Below are 18,315 nucleotides of genomic sequence, written 5' to 3'. Positions count from 1 at the left end.
ATATGGGTACTATTTCTATCCCCAGTTACTGTCTTCTTTCAGCATTAAGTTAAACTATTCCACTAGACAGTAAAGTTTTGTACCCAAAAAGAATAACTACTCCCAAGTCACTGCTCATGTTGTCTGTTAACAATGAACAGTTCAATTATTATAGGATTCTCTGCAACTACACATACACAGAAAACAGCAAATGATTGATAACATTAAGCTGTCACTGGCATTATAATACTGCTTATATTAATTTCTGGAGAGTTGTACTCAGTTTTGAATCATTTTTAGGAGACAGGACTGACAAATTTTGAGCTACTCATCAAACAGATGTCATTCCTAAAGCTTTCTCTTTACATGTCGAATCCCATAAGCAGAAAGATATGGAAGGGTTAATTAAAAACAAAAATGTTGAACACTAGTGTAAAGTAGCGTATGTAATAAATTGTAATGCATATTACTTTTTTCAGATAGGACAGCTCAACCTCACAATGCCTGCTTAATATCAGGTTATGCTTCTTTCTTAAAGTAATTTAGTGGTCACATTTTTTTCCAAACATTAAACTTGCCAGAATTTCTCCTGTAGCTCAAAAAATCAATTAAAAAATGTATAGAATCTTTCTGTTAGTGAGCCAGCAAGACACAATTCCCTAAAATTTCAGACACCTGGTGATTATTCCAGTATCAACATATCCTAAGAGCAGAAGTAGAGAACTTCGGCATTCTTCTCATTTTACCACAGACCTTTTCCTGAGTGTACTCATGAATGCAGCAATGGTTTTAACTATGGCTTAAATTTATTTTATTTAAATTTCACTGAACTTTAGTTTTGATGATCATACCATTTTTTTTATCTTATTGTTAATCTTCAGAGGGATAAATTCAAGTGATCATAAATTGGGGTAATTTTTTTATATCAAAGTGTTCTAATGCTATTATATGAAGAAAGATGCTTCAAACAATCTGCATTAAATTATATTTTAATACAATTAAAGAGTATTTTTTAACCTTGTTTATAATCACAAACTGAAAACATGTCATGTGCTTATATCGCTGATAAATCATGATAAAGGTACCAGGCTTGTTTCAGGCATATGGCATTGAATATATTAGTCTAAAATCAGAGATTTTGAGTTGAACAGTCCCTTAAAAACTTCCACATCTTCTAATGAATACATACAATTTGACTAAATACGTGAAAATCTCTGTACTGTTCTCACAAATCAATACCACAAGTGCATGAAAACAAACCACTGATAGCTTGCCCTTCAGAGTTAGCGTTAAGTCAGGGAAGCCTCTAAGAAGTCGTTTACCCCAACTCCCTCGCCCTTTCATAGATGAGAAAACAAGTTCAGACAAGCTTAGTGACCTACCCAAGGACGTTCAGCAGTAATATCCCAGTGATCATTAAAAATTTAAGTCATTTTTTACTTGTTTAGTCATGTATTAATCTTATAAAGATGCTTGAAGTAATGTGAACATCTGTTTCTCCTATACTTGAAGCAAAGAGTACAAAACCTGTTTGAGTAAAAAAAAAAACACAAAAAAAACAAAAAGAGAGGATCTATTCAAGAGTTTTAAGACTGAAAGCAAACTGTCAAGGTTTTGGAAGACCATGTCCAGCAAGTGTTCTGAAGACATTCTAGCCAGGTAGCGTACTTGTTCTAATAAACACACACGTCACTCTGAATACTCTGCAGCTCACTCTTGTGGCAAAATGACAGCTGGTAAAGGAAGTATGAACAGATCCACATTCTAGGTAAAGTTCCTGGTACAAAAGATCCACAGAAGCAAGTGCTGTCAGAAGTATACCAACCTCCCCCCCTTTCCTCAATGACCATCACCAAATTTCTTCATAGGAGGACTGGACTTCAGAGAGTGTCAGGGGATTTCTAGGATATAAGATCAGGTTGAGAGACTCTGGTTTACATACTCAATCTGAACAGTTTAGGTGGAAAAGAATTTTTCTCAAGGGTTGAATTGACTTTTGTCTTCAAATCTTGACTTTACTTTTCCTACAATGGCACTAATTAATCTCTAATGACCTTTGAAAATTCCATTATTTCTTTTCTTTCTTGAGAGCTGTTTTTTTCCCTCCTCCTTTGGAAGTTTTGCAGTACTTTGCTTCCATCTGAGCCAGAAAATTGTCCATTTCCTTTTGCCGATCCTTTTGTCTGTTCTGTTTGAGAGTTAAAACACAAGCTTTCAAAACACAAGGCTATTGAAAGAGACAAAAGTACTCAGTGGTGGGAAGGAGGAATAAGGAGTGACTGCTAATGGGTAAAGAGTTTCTTTTTAGGGTGATGAAGTATTCTGGAATTAGATAGTGCTGATGGTTGTACAACTTGATAAATATACTAAAAACCATTGAATTGTACACTTTAAAAAGGTGAATATGACATATGAATTATGTCTTAAAAGAAAAAAAAAACAAAACACTATCCATATACTCCAAACTAGCTGTAGAAATCAGTACAAGAACATAAAGAAATGGCGGCAACCTTCACAGACAGCCTGCCAAGTTTACCTGAATGAGTGCTTTCAAATCATCATCTTCATCAAGTCCTAACTCCTTCCTGCTCATTTCTGCTTCTTTAGCCTCTTCCTGGGCCTAAAACAGATATTCACATGTGATTCCATGGCATTCTAAAAATATACCCTCTTTGCCAAAAGCAAATTTGTAAGATCCTTTCAATTTGAGGATTATTTAGAATAAAATTACATAAATATGGCATTCATTAAAAGGCAAAATTGCTGAGAGCAAGCGGTATATCCTCTGATTCCAGTAAGCATTTCTGAGTATTCCCCATTTCTATTTGTTAGGAGTAGCAAGTAGTTTGGTATTAATAACCATGTAGTGATAAGAAGGAAAACAAAATGCATGGAGAGCCTAACTAAGGATGTCCTCAAAAATATTGCCAGGATAAAGGCACCTCAGATTCTGCCTCTGGAAACCCAATTTACTACATGTGACTGGTGGCAGCTTTGAAAGCAACCCTAGTTTAAAATTTCCCAAGTAGTCAGAATAAACGCTAACAAATTCAATTTTAACTTTTCTTTACCTGATTTCAAAGCCACCTTTTTTTGGCCAAAATTTACTAGGGCACTGATTCCAAAATACCACTAGAATACCTTGGTTAATAAGTTGGTTTTTTTCCCTTCAGGGCAACAGCTAAAACTATTAAGAGGTCCCAACCCCAGTGAATTTTTTAAATAGTAATAAATACTATTAATAGTGGGAATGATGATACATTAGGACCTTGTTATTCCAATAAAGAGACAGTTTCCACTATCTACTTTCAGTCTTTTTATCCAATTTCTTTTGATATTGTATCCCCCTTTCCAAGTTCGCTGGAATCACTCTCAAAACTGCCAACCCCTCCTCACAATACCCTAGAGAAGTTTCTCAAGCTAATATCCTATTACTACATACTGCTGTGCTAAGTTTCACCTGAGAAAATAATCAACTAACTTAAACTGCTTGAGTCTAAACAAAGGTACCCTATGAGTCAAAACGATAGCTCTTGATACACATTCCACTTCTCAGCATACTTCAGCTTGTCGTCTTGTATCTAAAAGCTGCAGACCTACGTTCACCCCCAAGTCAGCCATACAAAATAAGGGCAGTGTCTGCTCTTACACTGTGTATTCTCCATGGAGTTCCCATTATGAAAGCCAAGTTGAAGCAATGGTTACTTAGGTACCAGTCTGGTTTTTCCCCAGACCAGAGGCACAGATGTTTGCAACTTTGAATCAACGCCCTCCCAGAACCCAGCTGTCCTTGAGTTCCTTTCCCCTACCATCATCCCTACCTCCACCAACTCTATCCCTGATTCTCCAAAAAGTGCTCCTCAAAGTAAATTTGGAATTTAAAAAGTAAACTAAATAGTTTTTTTTAAATGTATATTCAGGGCCCAAATCACAAATAAATCTGGGCAAGAGCAAAGGAATTTGTATTAAGGAGACACAGTATTTTCTTTTTAAAGTCTCTGTTGCCCTCTCCCTCACCCCTTAACGGAGAACCGCTGTGTAGCCTATGTATCTGAACCCCACTACTGAGAAATGCCTCAGCAAAGGTACAAGAATCGGCCCATATGACGAATATTTCAAGATGATATTATGTAAATAATCAGTAGTAAAATCCTCTGGAGCACAACATACCAGGGAAAACAAGTTTTTCCCAATGAACTGATATGCTCATTTTATTAGATGAGAACTATATAGCAAGTTAGTCCCTATCCTTATTTCACAGTTTTGTCTATATTTCAATTATTGTAAATACCCTCAAATTCTTTTTGGAAGCAGTCAAGATATAAATAATAAATAGCATTCCAAGTCTTACCCTCCTTTTCCTAGCACTCATCTTTTGCTTCGATTCTCTGACAAAGGCCTTATAGGATGGGACTTCTCCAGCATCAATGGCTTGCTGAATGATGTTCCTTATCCTGGGTTCCTCTGTGTACTGCACGCACAGCACAGACTCCATGATCTGACCCATGTCCCCTTTGAAGTCCAGATAGGCCTGTTTAATATCAGCCAGCTCTTCTTCAGAACCTTTGTATGTCTTTTCAAAAGCTTGAATGTCTTTTAGAGATATCTAAACAAATAAGAAACATATGCTTTAACTTTGAGAACATTATTTTAAAAGGTATTCTAGGAAAGCTAAATTTAGGTGTTGAAATGTTTCTCCCAAAATACAACAGTTGCTTGAGTTGAAATTATTGCAAGGAACCAAAAATTTTCTCTGCCGAAGCTTTTCCAGAGTTCTCCCTACTCCAACCTTCACAACCACTAAATTATGGACCAGGACATTTTAAGTGAAGTTTCCAATGGTGGGAAGGGATCCAGAGAAACATCCAGGACTTATATTTGGATATGTAAAATAAGGCACATCTTGTAAAATTACCCCCCTTTTTACTACAAGCACTCTACATCAACAGGTAATTAAAGACCCATTTCAGTAAGAGTGCATGTGTACATAGAAAAGTACCCATGGTTCAACCCAGCAGTTAAATACATTTTTTCTTCATCAAAGACGTACAGTATGTATTTCCGGGGGGGGGGGGGGGGAGGAGAGAGGGGGGGAGAGAGAGAGAGAGAGAATTTCAAGGCCAAACAAATTCCCCTTCCTTCACACACAAAATTCAGTGCCTCAGAGTCATTCAATAAACATGTGCTGAGTAAATAATAGGAACCGTCGCGAATAAGTCTCCAGAGTCTTCTACCTTTTAATTTTATTTCTACCTTTTTAAAGAGTAACCTCCAATAGGTCTCCCAGTCCCGATCTTGGCTGAGCACATCGGAGTCCTCGTCCACTGTGCCCTGCTCATCGTACACTGCTCTCTGCTCCTTGTCGCTCAGAACGGAGTAGACTTTGCCGAGGATCTGCGGGAAAGAGCACTCAAGTCACCCTTGCCCCTTTCACTGCTGCGCGGCGAGCAGCAGCTTAGAAAACGCCAGGCCGGGCTCCGGGCCTCTACCGGAAGGGGCCAGCCAGCCATCAGACCGCAGAAGCCCGGGCGGCCGGTGGGCAGGGTTCGCGCACCTGGAAGCGGCGGGTGGCACCCTCCTTGTCGTCCTCGCCCACCCGGTCCGGGTGCACTTGCAGGGACACCTTGTGGTAGCCGCGTCGGACCTCGCCGTCCGAGGCCTCGCGCCGCACACCCAGCACTCGGTACAGGTCGGCGGTACCGAACACCTGCTCGCACTGCTCCAGCAGCCCCATGGCCGGCAGAGGCGCGGGCCGGCGGCGACTCCGCGAAAACTGTGGGTCCCAGCAGCACCGGCGGGTCCGAATTGCCGCCTTTTCCCGCGCAAAAAGCCCAGGGCGCCTGCGTCACAAGAGCCGCGGGAAGGGGCGTGGTCACGACGCCGCACTTTACGGCGGCAGCAAAATGGGGCGGGGAAAGCCTAGCGTCGACGCGCCCTGGGGCGCAGTAGAGCAGGCGTCAGCGGAAGTAGCCCGCGAGCCGCCCCGCCCCCTCCTCCGCCACGCCCCGCCCCTTACTCTGGAAACCTGGCATTATCTTCTCCCCTGTCCCATCGCGGAATCTTTTTCTAGACGTGCAAGTCCGTATTAGGTTGAACCTATACGCTGTTTTGTTTGTTTGTTTTTAGCAAAAAAAAACACAGCATCGGCATTTGGCAATTTCACTTGGTTCATATATATGTATTTTTTTAAAGAAAAATAATTTTTTCAAAGACGATACTGACAGTACACAGAGCTCTAAGGCCCAAATAATTGTGCAGCCTATAGGGTAGGGACTTCCCCAGCGCCCGGCAAGAAGAAAAGTCTACATTAAACAAAAGGCACAAAAGACCTCTAAAAAATTCTTTATCTGACAGGACTTACGGAACCATTCCCACTAACCCTCCAGCTCCTGAATCACCTTCCACTTTGGTGGAGATAACATGACCCAAACCCTCATCATCATAAAAATACAAGCTGCTGAAGCAAAGGTGCGTTTTTTTGTTTTTTTAATGCTTTCTAAAGTGCAGGGATGAATTTTGAGTATTTTAGATTTGAAGACGGTAGCAAGATAGGCTGATGCAGTCATCTAGGACATGGTGAGAAATACAGGCCTGGAGATCAGGGAGCGGATGCGCACACAGGAAATATGTGTATAGATCTTAGACAAAGGCCAGACAAGGGCACAAAGTGAACACATGAAGTGACAGAAACTCAGTAGCTAAAAATAAATACCTGACCTTAACTCATGTCACAGTAGTTCCCCTCACTGATCAATACTTTTCAAAATCACATTCTCTTCTGCACTATCAATTAAAGCTTCTCCCATAAAACTCTCCAGGGTTATCTTTTAAACTTCCAGAGTTCCTATCATTTTCAAATCATTTCTCTTCCCCATGTCCAAGATCAAACCCAGGGACAGTCAATTCCTGTTTGCTCTGCCTTCCACGTATCCTCCTCAAAGCAGGTGGAGGCCAACCAGTAACAATCCTGGGGAGACTGATGACCCCACAATTTGAGGTGGCTGTTAGTTGTTCTCAAAATATAAAATCCAGAGGATAAAATTAGTTGGTATATTCTTAGGGTTTAAGAATCTCCTCTATAAATCTCCTACATCCTAGTCTTGTGCCAGAATTTGAAATCTTCATTATCTAACATGTGCACTAAAACCATCTAATCCATGCTTGTGATTGTAGAATCCTAAGGTTAGTTAGGGTGGAGCAGATAAAGTAATATTTTGTGGGGTTTTTTGGCACATGATCCCTAAACCTGATTCTATCACTGACTTTTTAAGTAGACACTTGAAAAGCCCCTCATCCTTGCTTATTCCCCCACCCCATCCCACTACAAACAATATGTACTGGAAAGGGCTCCCCAAGTAGGCAGACTGCAGCCTACATCTTAGCTCTGCCAATAGTAAACTGGGGCCATGGACATGTTGGTTGGGGACTTTGAAACAGGGAAGTTCTGGAAGGCAGCAGACTGTAAAGCTGTCCAACCCAAAAGCCCAACCCACTCCACAGCCACTGTGTTTCCCCAGAGGAAGGCTGAGAAAGTGAATTAGTAGCCCTGTGTCACACAAGACAACTCTCTCCCTGGACCCCGCTCAGACCAGGCCAGAACATGGATGACATGGAAAACTCCATTTATTGACCTCTAAATCTAATAAAAGAACTCTGCACAAGTGTTTTAAGAGGACTTTGACCTTGTTCTTGCTGCTCTGCTCACTGAAGTCAGCTTGCTTCTGTCTCTGTGGCTTCTGTCTCTGTGGCCTCTGTCTCTGTTTTCTGAGATGCTAAGAGGATTTCACGTGCCCGTTTCCGTCGAAGCCTCTCAGCATTTGTGATCACCATGGGATGCAGAGGGAAAAAACCAGCAAGTCCTAAAAACAACAGGATTTTCATTCATTACAACACAGTGCAAGCCACTGTTTCCCCGGGAATGCAGCCTCACAGAATTTCGGTCTAACAGAGACCTGACCTAGAGCATGGATTTGAAACATGCTCCTCACTTACCAATCCGCCTTACCTCTTCCACCTACTCCTTACTGCAAGCAGACAATAGATGGTACCTACTTCCTAACACTACTTTCCTTACCTAAGAAAGATAAACTGACAGCCCTTCCAGACACACAGTTCCCATTTTTAGAATACAATCTCAGTCTGGTAATGGAGTCCATAGAAGTCACTCTCAAGTCCTGAGCAGCCCAAAGGTAATGAAAATCATGAATTCTCATCATCCTGTAATCGACTTCAATTTAAAATCTCTCGGTTAGGCTAGAGCCAAGTTACCCAGAAGCTTTTCCACGGGTTTGGAGAGGTGGGCCCCACAGCCGATCCAATGCCGGATCCGCTCCAGGTTGAGAGCCACGAGTTTCTCTCCATGAGTGTTGGGCAGTGGGTCATAGGAGCCTAGCTGCTCCACGAAACGGCCATCCCTGGGGAACTTGTTGTGAGCAGCCACGATGCGGTAGAAAGGCCGGTTGGTGCAGCCACCCAGGGCAAGACGGATGGTTAAGTGGCCCCCATGGTAGGTCTTGTGGAGGAGAGGAGCTGTGGAGAAATAAGTGGTTAAGACACAAAACGGGCAAAATTAGGTGCATGAGACAACCCTCTTCCTCCAGTGAAAATCCTTACTTCTCAATTCTTGGCAACCTGGCTTAGAAAACATCTTCTTTGTGAAACCTTCCCCATGCACTCTGGCCAGAATTCACTTCCTCCTCAACCCCCAGCCCACTCGGCACAGGCCCGCCACTGACCGGCTCTGTGACCAGGCCGGGGCCGCAGCTGCCTCATCTACTCAATGCTACTTCTGTCCCACGGTTTCAGGGGAATTAAATGAGAAAAACGCGCGGGGAGAGGGGAACCCAACGTCAGGCCGGCCCGGCACTCACTGAGCTGGACCATGGTGCAGCCCGCACGCCGAGGCCGAGCGCCACTGGCGGCTCCTCGGAGCGCGCCGCCGCCCGCAAGGACCCACTCTACCGCCTCGGGCGGGGCGGAAGTGAATGGCCCACTCGCCCAGCCCCTTCCGCTCCCACATTTCCCATAAGGCAACACGGTGGACTCTCCGTCCTCGCTTCACCGGCGGAGATGGCGCGCTGCCGTTGGCGGGGAGCGGGTGCCGGTGCGGCCCTCCCCTGCGGGCGCTCCAGGCCGTGCTGACAGGAGTCCTCGGAGGAGCGAGGAGGCTGGGACCCAGGAGCGGCGGAGGGAGGCGCGGCAGCGCCCCCCGGTCCTTCCTTCCAGCGTTTTGTGAGCGCCTCTTGGGGCCCAGGCGCGGCCCCGAAAACGCAAAGCCGAAAGGGCCTGTTCCTGCTCTAGGAAGCCACAGCCCGGTGGGGGGACGGTGAGGCGACCCCGGACCAGAAAAGGACTATACATGATGTAGAGTTTACCCTGCTGTGTTTACTAATATGCCTCTCACCTTCCCTCCTATTCTCTGAACCTTCTCCAAAAAGTAAAGGAGGGGGAGCCTTTTTCCTGGTTTTGCTGTGCAGTGAGTGAGCCAGAACAGGGGTGAGGATGGTTCCTTTGTCATCTTTAGCCCTAGAATAATTACATGTGTGAGTTTTGCATCTATGAGAAGGTAATGGACTCTTCATGGAGCCCTGTGCTTTAGATCCATGAAGGTACCGGTGGTTAGAGGGAGTTAGTACCTCCACCTGCAGCAAAGACCTCCCTATTTAGAGTCTCTGTTCACCGTTGGATCCAAAGGTCCTGGCCACAACTAATAATCTCTTTGCCCTAATACAGCGACCCCAAATAGCTTTCTCCCGTTAGTTCCACCTTAGAAACTGATGCCTTAATTCCCAAGTTCCATTAAGTAAACCTGGCCAGGGACCTTAGCAGTTGACTTCCTACAAGAGTTATCCTGATTAGCTTTCATCAGAAACCCTATCCTAATACTGCACCCATTATACCTTAATTACATATAATTATATTCTTTTTAAAATTATATTCTTACATATACTTCAGTATACTTTAAATTCAAAATCACACTGATGAATTTTGAATCTCTTATTTTCATTTTTTATTGTCATCCAGTTTACTATCAACAAGTAAGACCAACCAGTAACATTTGATAACCCAGTAAGATAGCAGTGGAAATAAATGAATGGGTTTCTGTTTGTGGCAAAGATTCTCTTATCTTTATTCCCAGGTCTCATATAGTGAAGCATCCAGGATTTAATTTCTCTGGGAAGGAAAAAAGCTCACAGTCCCATACAGAAAATTCTTTAGCTGGACAGATGTCAGAAAGATGGATTTCCAAAGCCAACAGTCTCCTGTAACATGTGGATCTCTGCCATCAGAACCTCGTCTTTCAATTTTAGCTGCAATAGAGGAAGGAAGGGGACACATGTCATATCTGGTATACCTATGTGGAGACCCCTGATTTCTAGGGCCATAGCTAAAGAACACAATTCCTTGGGATGGAATTTGGCTACATTTCCTAATTCATGGTAATTCCATTAAAAGACCTCAGAACATTGTGCTGGTTACATGGATATTTTCACTCTATGAACATTCAAGTGATATGGACATTCACAGTTTGCATTCTTTGTAAAAGAACTTTAATATAAAGTTTATTTTGAAAAGGTTCACATCACCCAGTATACCTTGACTAATGTATACTATTCCTATTTGGCAAGTGACAGAAAGGAATCAAAGACATAGATCTGAATTTAATTTCAGAATCTAGATGTGTAGTAGAGACATCTAGTTGCCTACCCACTATCTCCTTTCTTTACTAAAAAAGTCTTCATTACTTTTCAGGGTAGCAATGCTGCCAGCTAAAAAGCTACATTTCCTGCTTCCCTTGCAAGGGAAGTGTTTATGACCAATGTGGCCAATGAAGTGAAAATTGAAATCATTGCTCATTAAAGGGAGGTGAAATAACTAGCATGACACCTTTGTCCTTTCCCTCCATTTGGTTTTTTATTGTGCCTGAAACATGGTTACAGTGGCTGGAGCTACAGTGGCTGTCTTTCACCTCTGAGAGATGGAAACTGTCTGCTATGGTTGCTGGAGCAGAAAGGTAGAAAGAGGGTGGTCTCTGATGGTACCAGTGGAGCTGTGGTACCAGTTCTGAACTCTACATTAGATGAGAACAATCAAAGTCCTAATTTGTTTAAGCCACTGTCTTTCAAGTGGCTTATAATTCATAAATGAGCCAAATCTAGCACCGGTTTTGTAAATAAAGTTTTATTTGAGCCCTAGCTGGTTTGGCTCAGTGGAGAGCGCGTCAGCCTGCAGACTGAAGGGTACCAGGTTGGATTCCATTCAAGGGCACATGCCCAGGTTGTGGGCTTGATCCCCAGTAGGGGACGTGCAAGAGGCAGCTGGTCAGTGATTCTCATCATTGATGTTTATCCCTTTCTCCCTCTTCCTCTCTGAAGTCAATAAAATTTTAGAAGTTTTATTTGAAACACACCCATGTTCATTTGTTTATGAATTGTCTATGGCTGCTTTTTCACTACAAGTCAGAGTGTAGTAGTTTCAATAGAGACTGTTTGGCCCACAAAGCGTAAAATATTTCCTATTTTGCCATTTACAGGGAAAATTTGTTGACCCCCTAGCTAGGGGGGTCAACACCTTCATTTTATACTTGAGGAAATGAGGCCCAAAGAGGTTAACACAGTATGGTAATGGCAAAACTAGGACCATAATTCATTCAGGTCTACTGACTCTCTGGCCATCTGTCTTTCCATTAACCCATATTCTCTAAAAAAATAAAATAAGATCCCCCATGGGGCACTCTCCTCCAGGGAGCATGCGCATGCCACCCCCTTCCTTCTCTCCTTCCCCCATAGGCATGTATCTCCTAAACTTCAAGGGATCACGGGAGACTTGCAACCAGGAGAGCAATGAGCAGCAGCAGCTTGTCCTGGGCTAACTCCCTGAACCTGTCTCCGGGGCCCCCTTTTCTCTGACTTCCCAGAGAGCCAAGGCAGCCCAGCCTAGGCTCTGTGGTTGCTTCTTCTATGCCCTTCTTTGTCTCACTATTCTAAGTGTGTTTTTGCTGCAGTCCATAAATTCTTGCTTGCTTTACTACAAAAAAAAAAAATAGATCCCCCATGTTAATATGTGGGTTATTCCTACAAACCCAGGAGCCCTATGATAGTGGGAAGGATGGTAAGAAAAGCTTCTAGAAAAATATTCACATCATAAAATGCTATAAAGTTCTGAATTAAACTAGTACCTTCCTCTCAGTTTCTTAACCTCAGTACAGTGCAGACAAACAGCAGAGGCATCTGCATATCATACCTTCATCGTGTACTTGTAGGCTTGCTCAGCTTCCAGTTGCCGTCCAGCCTGAAAAAAAGAGGAGCAGCTGGTGACAATGATATGCCAAAACATGATGATGGGAAAGTCCATTACCAAAAACTTTTCTACTTGAAGCAGAGGAGTCCATACCGTCTCAGTTAGGAAACTGTGAATTCAAAGGTGAAGCAGGAAAATGAAAGGTGGTAGGAAAAAGCACTTATATAAGATATACATCCCTTTTTTATTGTAAAAATCTTAAAGATAACGGCCTCTCATTTTTTTTTTCCTGAAAGTACCATGAGTCATTTGTTCCTCTCATGATTGAAGCCATCCTGTTAATAAGAACTAACACTTATATAGTGTTTATGGTTTAAATTGTTTACATTGTTTTAAGTGCTTTACATACTTTTCATCTTGTTCCTCAAAACAACCCTAGGAGATAACTATTTATAATTCCCATTTTACAGATAGAAAAATCTAGGCACAGAAAGGATAAATAACTTGCAAGGATTATGAAGCTAATAAGTGGAGGAGCCAGATTTTAAAGTAATTTAGTCTGGCACCAGAGTCTTAAGTTTTTAACTTTATCTTGTCTCTGTGCCTTAGAAAAAGCAGATACTGGAATTACTTCCATGCAGATCTGGATATGAGATGAGAACACTACTCCTCCCAGTTATTCTTTTTTAAAAAATATATATTTTATTGATTTGTTACAGAGAGAAAGGGAGAAGGATAGAGAGTTAGAAACATCGATGAGAGAGAAACATCGATTCAGCTGCCTCCTGCACACTCCCTACTGGGAATGTGCCCACAACCAAGGTACATGCCCTTGACCGGAATCAAACCCGGGACAGCCAAACCGGTTAGGGCGTCCCCCAGTTATTCTTACATGAAGGAATTAAATGAGAATAATATGAATTCACTATTATACTTCACAAGTTTGTACATAACAAATTAGAGTATGCAAAGTCACTTGGGAAAGCTTAAGTCCATAAATATGAGATCCACAGAATGCTCAGGCTAGAAAGGAACTTAGAGAATATCTAGTCCAATTTCCATTGATTTTTTTTTTTTTTTTTTTTAGAGAAAGAGTGAAAGGGAGGGGGAGAGACAGAGAGAAACATCGATGTGAGAGACACACACTGATTGGTTACCTCCCACACATGCCCTAACGAGGGCCGGGGATCAAGCCTGCAACCAAGGTACATGTCCTTGACGAGAAAATCAAACCCAGTACCCTTCCGTCCACAGGCTGATGCTCTATCCACTGAGCCAAACTGGCTAGGGCTAATTGCCTTTTTTTAAAAATTAATTTCAGAGAGGAAGGGAGAGATAGAAACATCAATGATGAGAGAGAATCATTGATTGGCTGCCTCCTGCACACCCCTACTGAGGATCAAACCTGCAACCCAGGTATGTGCCCTTGACTGGAATCGAACCCGGGACCCTTCAGTCCCCAGGCCGACGCTATATATACTGAGCCAAACCAGCTAGGACTAGGGTTAATTTCTTGATTCAAATACTTAATCCATTGATATTTCAGTTCTCTTTTCTAAAATATGTATTTAAGGCTATAAATTACCCTCCCTATATTGCTTTAATTGTATTCCATATTTCCAACATATAATAGCTTTGTTTTTATTCAGTCCCATTTCAATTATCTATTGAAATGTAATAAGCCATCTCAAGCACTTAATGGTTTAATACACAATATATTAAATTGTATATTCCTCACAATTCTATGGGCAATCTGGACCATTCTGCTGATTTTTCCTGAGATCATTCATGCAGTTGTAGACATCTGACAATTTGGCTAAGGGCTGGAGGGGCCAAGATGTCCTCACTTTGAGAGTGAGGTTGGCTGTTGACCAGGGTGGGTATCCTTCAGTTACCCTTCAGGTGGACTTTCAGCCTCCTATAGGCTAAATTGGGTTTCTTCACAGCATGCGGTCCCAGGGTTTCAAGAGAGCAAGAGCAGTAGCTACAGGATCTTTAAAGGCCTAGTCTCTGAGAACTTACACAATGTCACTTCCATCATATTCTACTGATCAAAGTAATTCACAAGTGCAGCTCAGATTCCAGGGAGTGGAGAATGAGGAGACATTACCTCTTGATGGGAAAGATGGCATTACATTCCAAAGGGGTATACATGAAAGCATAATTAAATGGGAGGCATTATTATAAAAACCTACTGAAAGGCCTGCATTATTTTTCTACAGCTGTGTAACAAATTACCACAAATTACTAGTAAGTGGCTTAAAACAATACCCATATATCATCTCATAGTTTCCACTGGTCAGAAGTCTGGCATGGCTCAACCGGTTCTCTGCTTAGGGTCTCACACGGCAAAAATCAAGGTGTCAGAGGGGGTGGGTTCTTATCTGGAATCTACCCCCAACCTCATTCAGGTTGTTGGCAGAATTCAGCACTTGTACTTGCAGGATGGAGGTCCCCATTGCCTTACTGGCTGTGAGCAGGAAATGCTTTCAGCTTCTGGAGCCACCCACATTCCTTGATGGTTCCTCTCCATCTTTAAGGCAGCAACTGTGTGCTGAATCTTTCTTATGCTTTCAATCTCTCTGACTTCCCTTCACAGCAGGACCTATATTAGTATTTGATATAATAATCTTGAGAGATCATCTTCAGAATTCTACCTACCACAAGAAAGTATCATGATTTACTCTTTGACTCATGAATTAATTACAAACATGTTTTAAGTTTACAAATGTATGAGTCCTTTGGCCTATCTTTTAGTTGTTGACTTATAATTTTACTGCAGTGTGATCTACATGTATTTGTTGACTCTGTCTTTGTGGTCTAGCATATGAATAATTAATCCATTTGTGATTGAAAAGTATGCATTCTCTAATTGTTGGGTGCAGAGTTCTATGTTGTTGAGCTCAACATTGTTAGCTGTCGTCCCCCCGTTTCTTCCCATCTTCATCTGAGGGTATGCTCTTTTAGAGAGAGGAAATGAGAAAGAGAGAGAAACATTGGTTGAACTCCCAACCTAGGTATGTGTGCAACCGAGGTATGTGCTCTGACTGGGAATCAAAGCTGCAACCTTTTTGTGTGTGTATGGGATGATGCTCCAACCAACTGAGCCACCTGGCCAGGGCACCTCGTTAATTGTTTTATTCAAATCTTACATATCTTTAATTTTTTCCTATTTGATCTATCAGTTTCTGCGAGAAATGTGTTAACATCTTCCATTTTGACACTTTTAGTTTAAAGATGAAGAAACTGCCCAGTGGTTGAGCATTGACCTGTCAACCAGGAGATCAGGGTTTGATTCCGGTAAGGGCACATGCCCGGGTTGTGGATTCGGTCCCCTGTGTGGGGTGTGCAGGAGGCAGACAATCAATGAGTCTCACATTTATGTTTCTATCTCTCTCCCTCTCTGAAATCAATAAAAAATATATTTAAAAAAATAATAATAAAATGAAAAAACTGAGGCCTGGTAAGTTTAACTGATTTCACAGCCAGTTGTGACAGAGCTGGGGTAAGAATACAGGTATTTTCATGTTGATATTCAGGAAGAGAAGATCCAGTAATTTTTATTTTGTTTATTTCTCTTATAATCACAATACTTCCTGTCAGTTTGGTGTCATATTGGCTAATAGAAAAACTGAGGGACAATCTCATTCCAAATTTGACTTTAGACCGGTGTGTAAGTTATTTAAGCAAGTTATTTAATTTTGGGAGAGTTATTTTCTATGGGTAAAGCAGCTATCACAAACTCCCACAATACTCCCACCTAATTTTCCATCTATATCAAAAATAAACATCTCAGCCAGCAGTTCAACATGAAGGAATGGTTCAAAAAGACTAGTAGAACGTCTCCTTCACTAGTCTTGACTTTGTTTACATTCTGACATAATATCACTTCCATTTTTTAAAGAAGGTTAACTTTAAAAAATGTTTTTATTGATTTCAGAGAGAAGAAGGGAGAGGCAGAGGGGTAGAAACATTAATGATTAGAGAGAATCATTGATCAACTGCCTCCTGTATGCCCCTAATGAGGATTGAGCCCACAACCTGGGCATGTGCCCTGACCAGAAATCAAACCCATGACCTCCTGGTTCATGGGTTGACACTCAATCACTGAGCAACCAGCCAGGCATCACTCCCATTTTTAAAAACTTATTTTTTTTTTTTTTGAAATGAAAACTCTAGTAATGAAAAAGGAACTCAGGAATGAGGTTGGTAAATACATGTAAAATAAAAATACCATGTATTTCCTGATTAGTATCGGGTAAATAGCTAAACTATCTATCCTGAATTCTGGTCTCAAATAAAACAAAGCCAGAGACAATTATGAAAAAGATGATTCACAGTATCAGGTTCATTTTTAAAACAATGGAATCTTTGAGTCAATCATTGAGTCTATCAGAGGTATCTGTTGGTCCTTTTGTTGGTAGTCCATATATATCTACACCCTTATGGCCTACTTTGCCTTTATTTTTTATCATTGGACTAGAGGCCTGGTGCACGAAATTCATGCACTGTGGGGGCGCCTCAGCCCAGCCTGCACCCTCTCCAATCTGGGACCCCTCGGGGGATGTCTGACTGACGGTTTGTCGGACATCCCTCTCACAATCCGGGATGGCTGGCTCCCAACCACTTGCCTGCCTGCCTGCCTGATTGCCCCTAACCACTTCTGCTTGCCAGCCTGATCATCCCCTAACCACTCCCCTGCCAGCCTGATCGACACCTAACTGCTCCCCTGCTGGCACAATTGCCCCCAACTGCCCTCCTCTGCCGGCCTGATCACCCCCAACTGCCCTCCCATGCTGGCCTGGTCCCCCACAACTGCCCTCCCCTGCCAACCTGGTCGCCCCCAACTGCCCTCCCCTGCAGGCCCAGTCCCCTCCAACTGCCCTCTCCTCCCAACTGCCTTCCCCTGCTGGCTTGGTCCCCCCTAACTGCCCTCCCCTGCAGGCCTGGTCGCCCCCAACTGTCTTCCCCTGCAGGCCCAGTCCCCCCAACTGCCCTTCCCTGCCGGCCTAGTCATCCTAACTGCCCTCCCCTGCAGGCCTGGTCATCCCCAACTGCCCTCCCCTGCTGGCCTGATCGCCCACAACTATCCTCCTCTGCTGGCCATCTTTGACCACATGGGGGCGGCCATCTTGTGCGAGGGTGTGAAGGTCAATTTGTATATTACCTCTTTATTATATAGGATTCTTATCTAGGTTTTCTAGGACATACATAATGTACAAAGAAGGCAATCAGAGGGTATATGTATGGATCCAGGAATTTTTTTGTAGATCCAGAGCATAATTGAATGACTATACTTACCATTGTCCCAGGCTTGAACTCCTAAATGTGAGAGCACAGGCAGGTGGGGAGAGGTACCCAGGGGGGAAAAAGGAGAAAGGCTCACTGACCCCAAGTCTAATCTGCTGTCCAACTGCACTGTCAGTCACTGCCCTTGCACAGCTCCCCATTCAGTGTTCCTAACCCCAACCCTAGGCCAGGCTCTGAATCCCCCACCCTCCTTTATCTTGAGGCCGGCCACACACTGTGCTGGGCCTGTGGAGTAGCTCGAAAGTGCTACAGAGAGCCTCCCCCACCCAGAACCCTTGCCCAGGAGTCAGCCCTGGCCCACCCTACTCCTGCTTACCCACAACCACCAAGTCCACATGGCCCACTTCCATTTTTAGAATCTCCTTTCCAGGGAAACATACCTAAGTATATAATTTTAAGCACACTTCAAGTAAAGGCTTCCCAGGCTTGGCCTCTCCTTTGTTATTTATATAATGATCAAATCTGAAGCTGATCAAACCTCAACTATTATGCATTAATGGCCATTCCAATTATCTCTTCTTTTACTTAGTTCCTTATCTCTTTGCCTAAGAAGGCATTGTAAAAGGATAGCAAGCACTCACTTTCAGGCTGACCAGGGCCAGATATGCCCATACTTCAGCATTGTTGTTGTTCAATGCATTGGCTTCAGAGAGAGCATCCTCTGCTTCCGAGATCTCCTCCAGCTTGACAAAAAAAGATGTATGAGTTGTTAAGTCAATATAGTTTTTACTTAAGTCAGCTGGAATCAGCTTAGCTGAAAATACTATCCTATATAATAAAAGGCTA

The 18,315-nt window shown here is 42.8% G+C and overlaps 3 protein-coding genes across 5 annotated transcripts in view; all 3 read right to left on the bottom strand.

Moving 5' to 3' along the window:
• Positions 1-140: 140 nt before the first annotated feature.
• DNAJC9 (DnaJ heat shock protein family (Hsp40) member C9) lies at positions 141-5,819 on the bottom strand. The gene is made up of 5 exons (XM_079792945.1): positions 5,534-5,819; positions 5,233-5,373; positions 4,331-4,585; positions 2,516-2,599; positions 141-2,167 (listed from the first exon to the last, which is right to left on the bottom strand). The coding sequence occupies exons 1-5, from the start codon at positions 5,711-5,713 to the stop codon at positions 2,048-2,050; spliced, it is 780 nt and encodes a 259-aa protein (XP_079649071.1). The 5' UTR covers positions 5,714-5,819; the 3' UTR covers positions 141-2,047.
• On the bottom strand, positions 5,252-8,959 carry MRPS16 (mitochondrial ribosomal protein S16). Of its 3 annotated transcripts, XM_079792947.1 has the most exons (4): positions 8,715-8,843; positions 8,248-8,508; positions 7,662-7,838; positions 5,252-5,373 (listed from the first exon to the last, which is right to left on the bottom strand). In XM_079792947.1, the coding sequence occupies exons 1-3, from the start codon at positions 8,749-8,751 to the stop codon at positions 7,690-7,692; spliced, it is 447 nt and encodes a 148-aa protein (XP_079649073.1). In that variant the 5' UTR covers positions 8,752-8,843; the 3' UTR covers positions 5,252-5,373; positions 7,662-7,689. The 3 variants fall into 3 exon arrangements, with proteins under 3 accessions (XP_079649073.1, XP_079649074.1, XP_079649072.1); XM_079792948.1 differs by lacking the exons at positions 5,252-5,373; positions 8,715-8,843 and adding an exon at positions 8,850-8,959 and having other exon boundaries at positions 7,585-7,838; XM_079792946.1 differs by lacking the exon at positions 5,252-5,373 and having other exon boundaries at positions 7,585-7,838.
• Positions 8,960-9,059: 100 nt separating this feature from the next.
• The window catches only part of CFAP70 (cilia and flagella associated protein 70), a 101,793-nt gene continuing 92,537 nt past the window's right edge, over positions 9,060-18,315 (bottom strand). Inside the window, 3 exon segments of the mRNA XM_079793053.1 lie at positions 9,060-10,289; positions 12,223-12,270; positions 18,111-18,212. Of these exon segments, the coding sequence (XP_079649179.1) occupies positions 10,209-10,289; positions 12,223-12,270; positions 18,111-18,212 (231 nt within the window). The 3' untranslated portion in view covers positions 9,060-10,208.

This window comes from Cnephaeus nilssonii, assembly GCF_951640355.1.
Source record: "Cnephaeus nilssonii genome assembly, chromosome: 16".
Lineage (NCBI taxonomy): Eukaryota > Metazoa > Chordata > Mammalia > Chiroptera > Vespertilionidae > Cnephaeus > Cnephaeus nilssonii.
The sequence above is the reverse complement of the archived record's forward strand: the minus strand, read 5'-3'. Positions and strand labels throughout refer to the sequence as shown.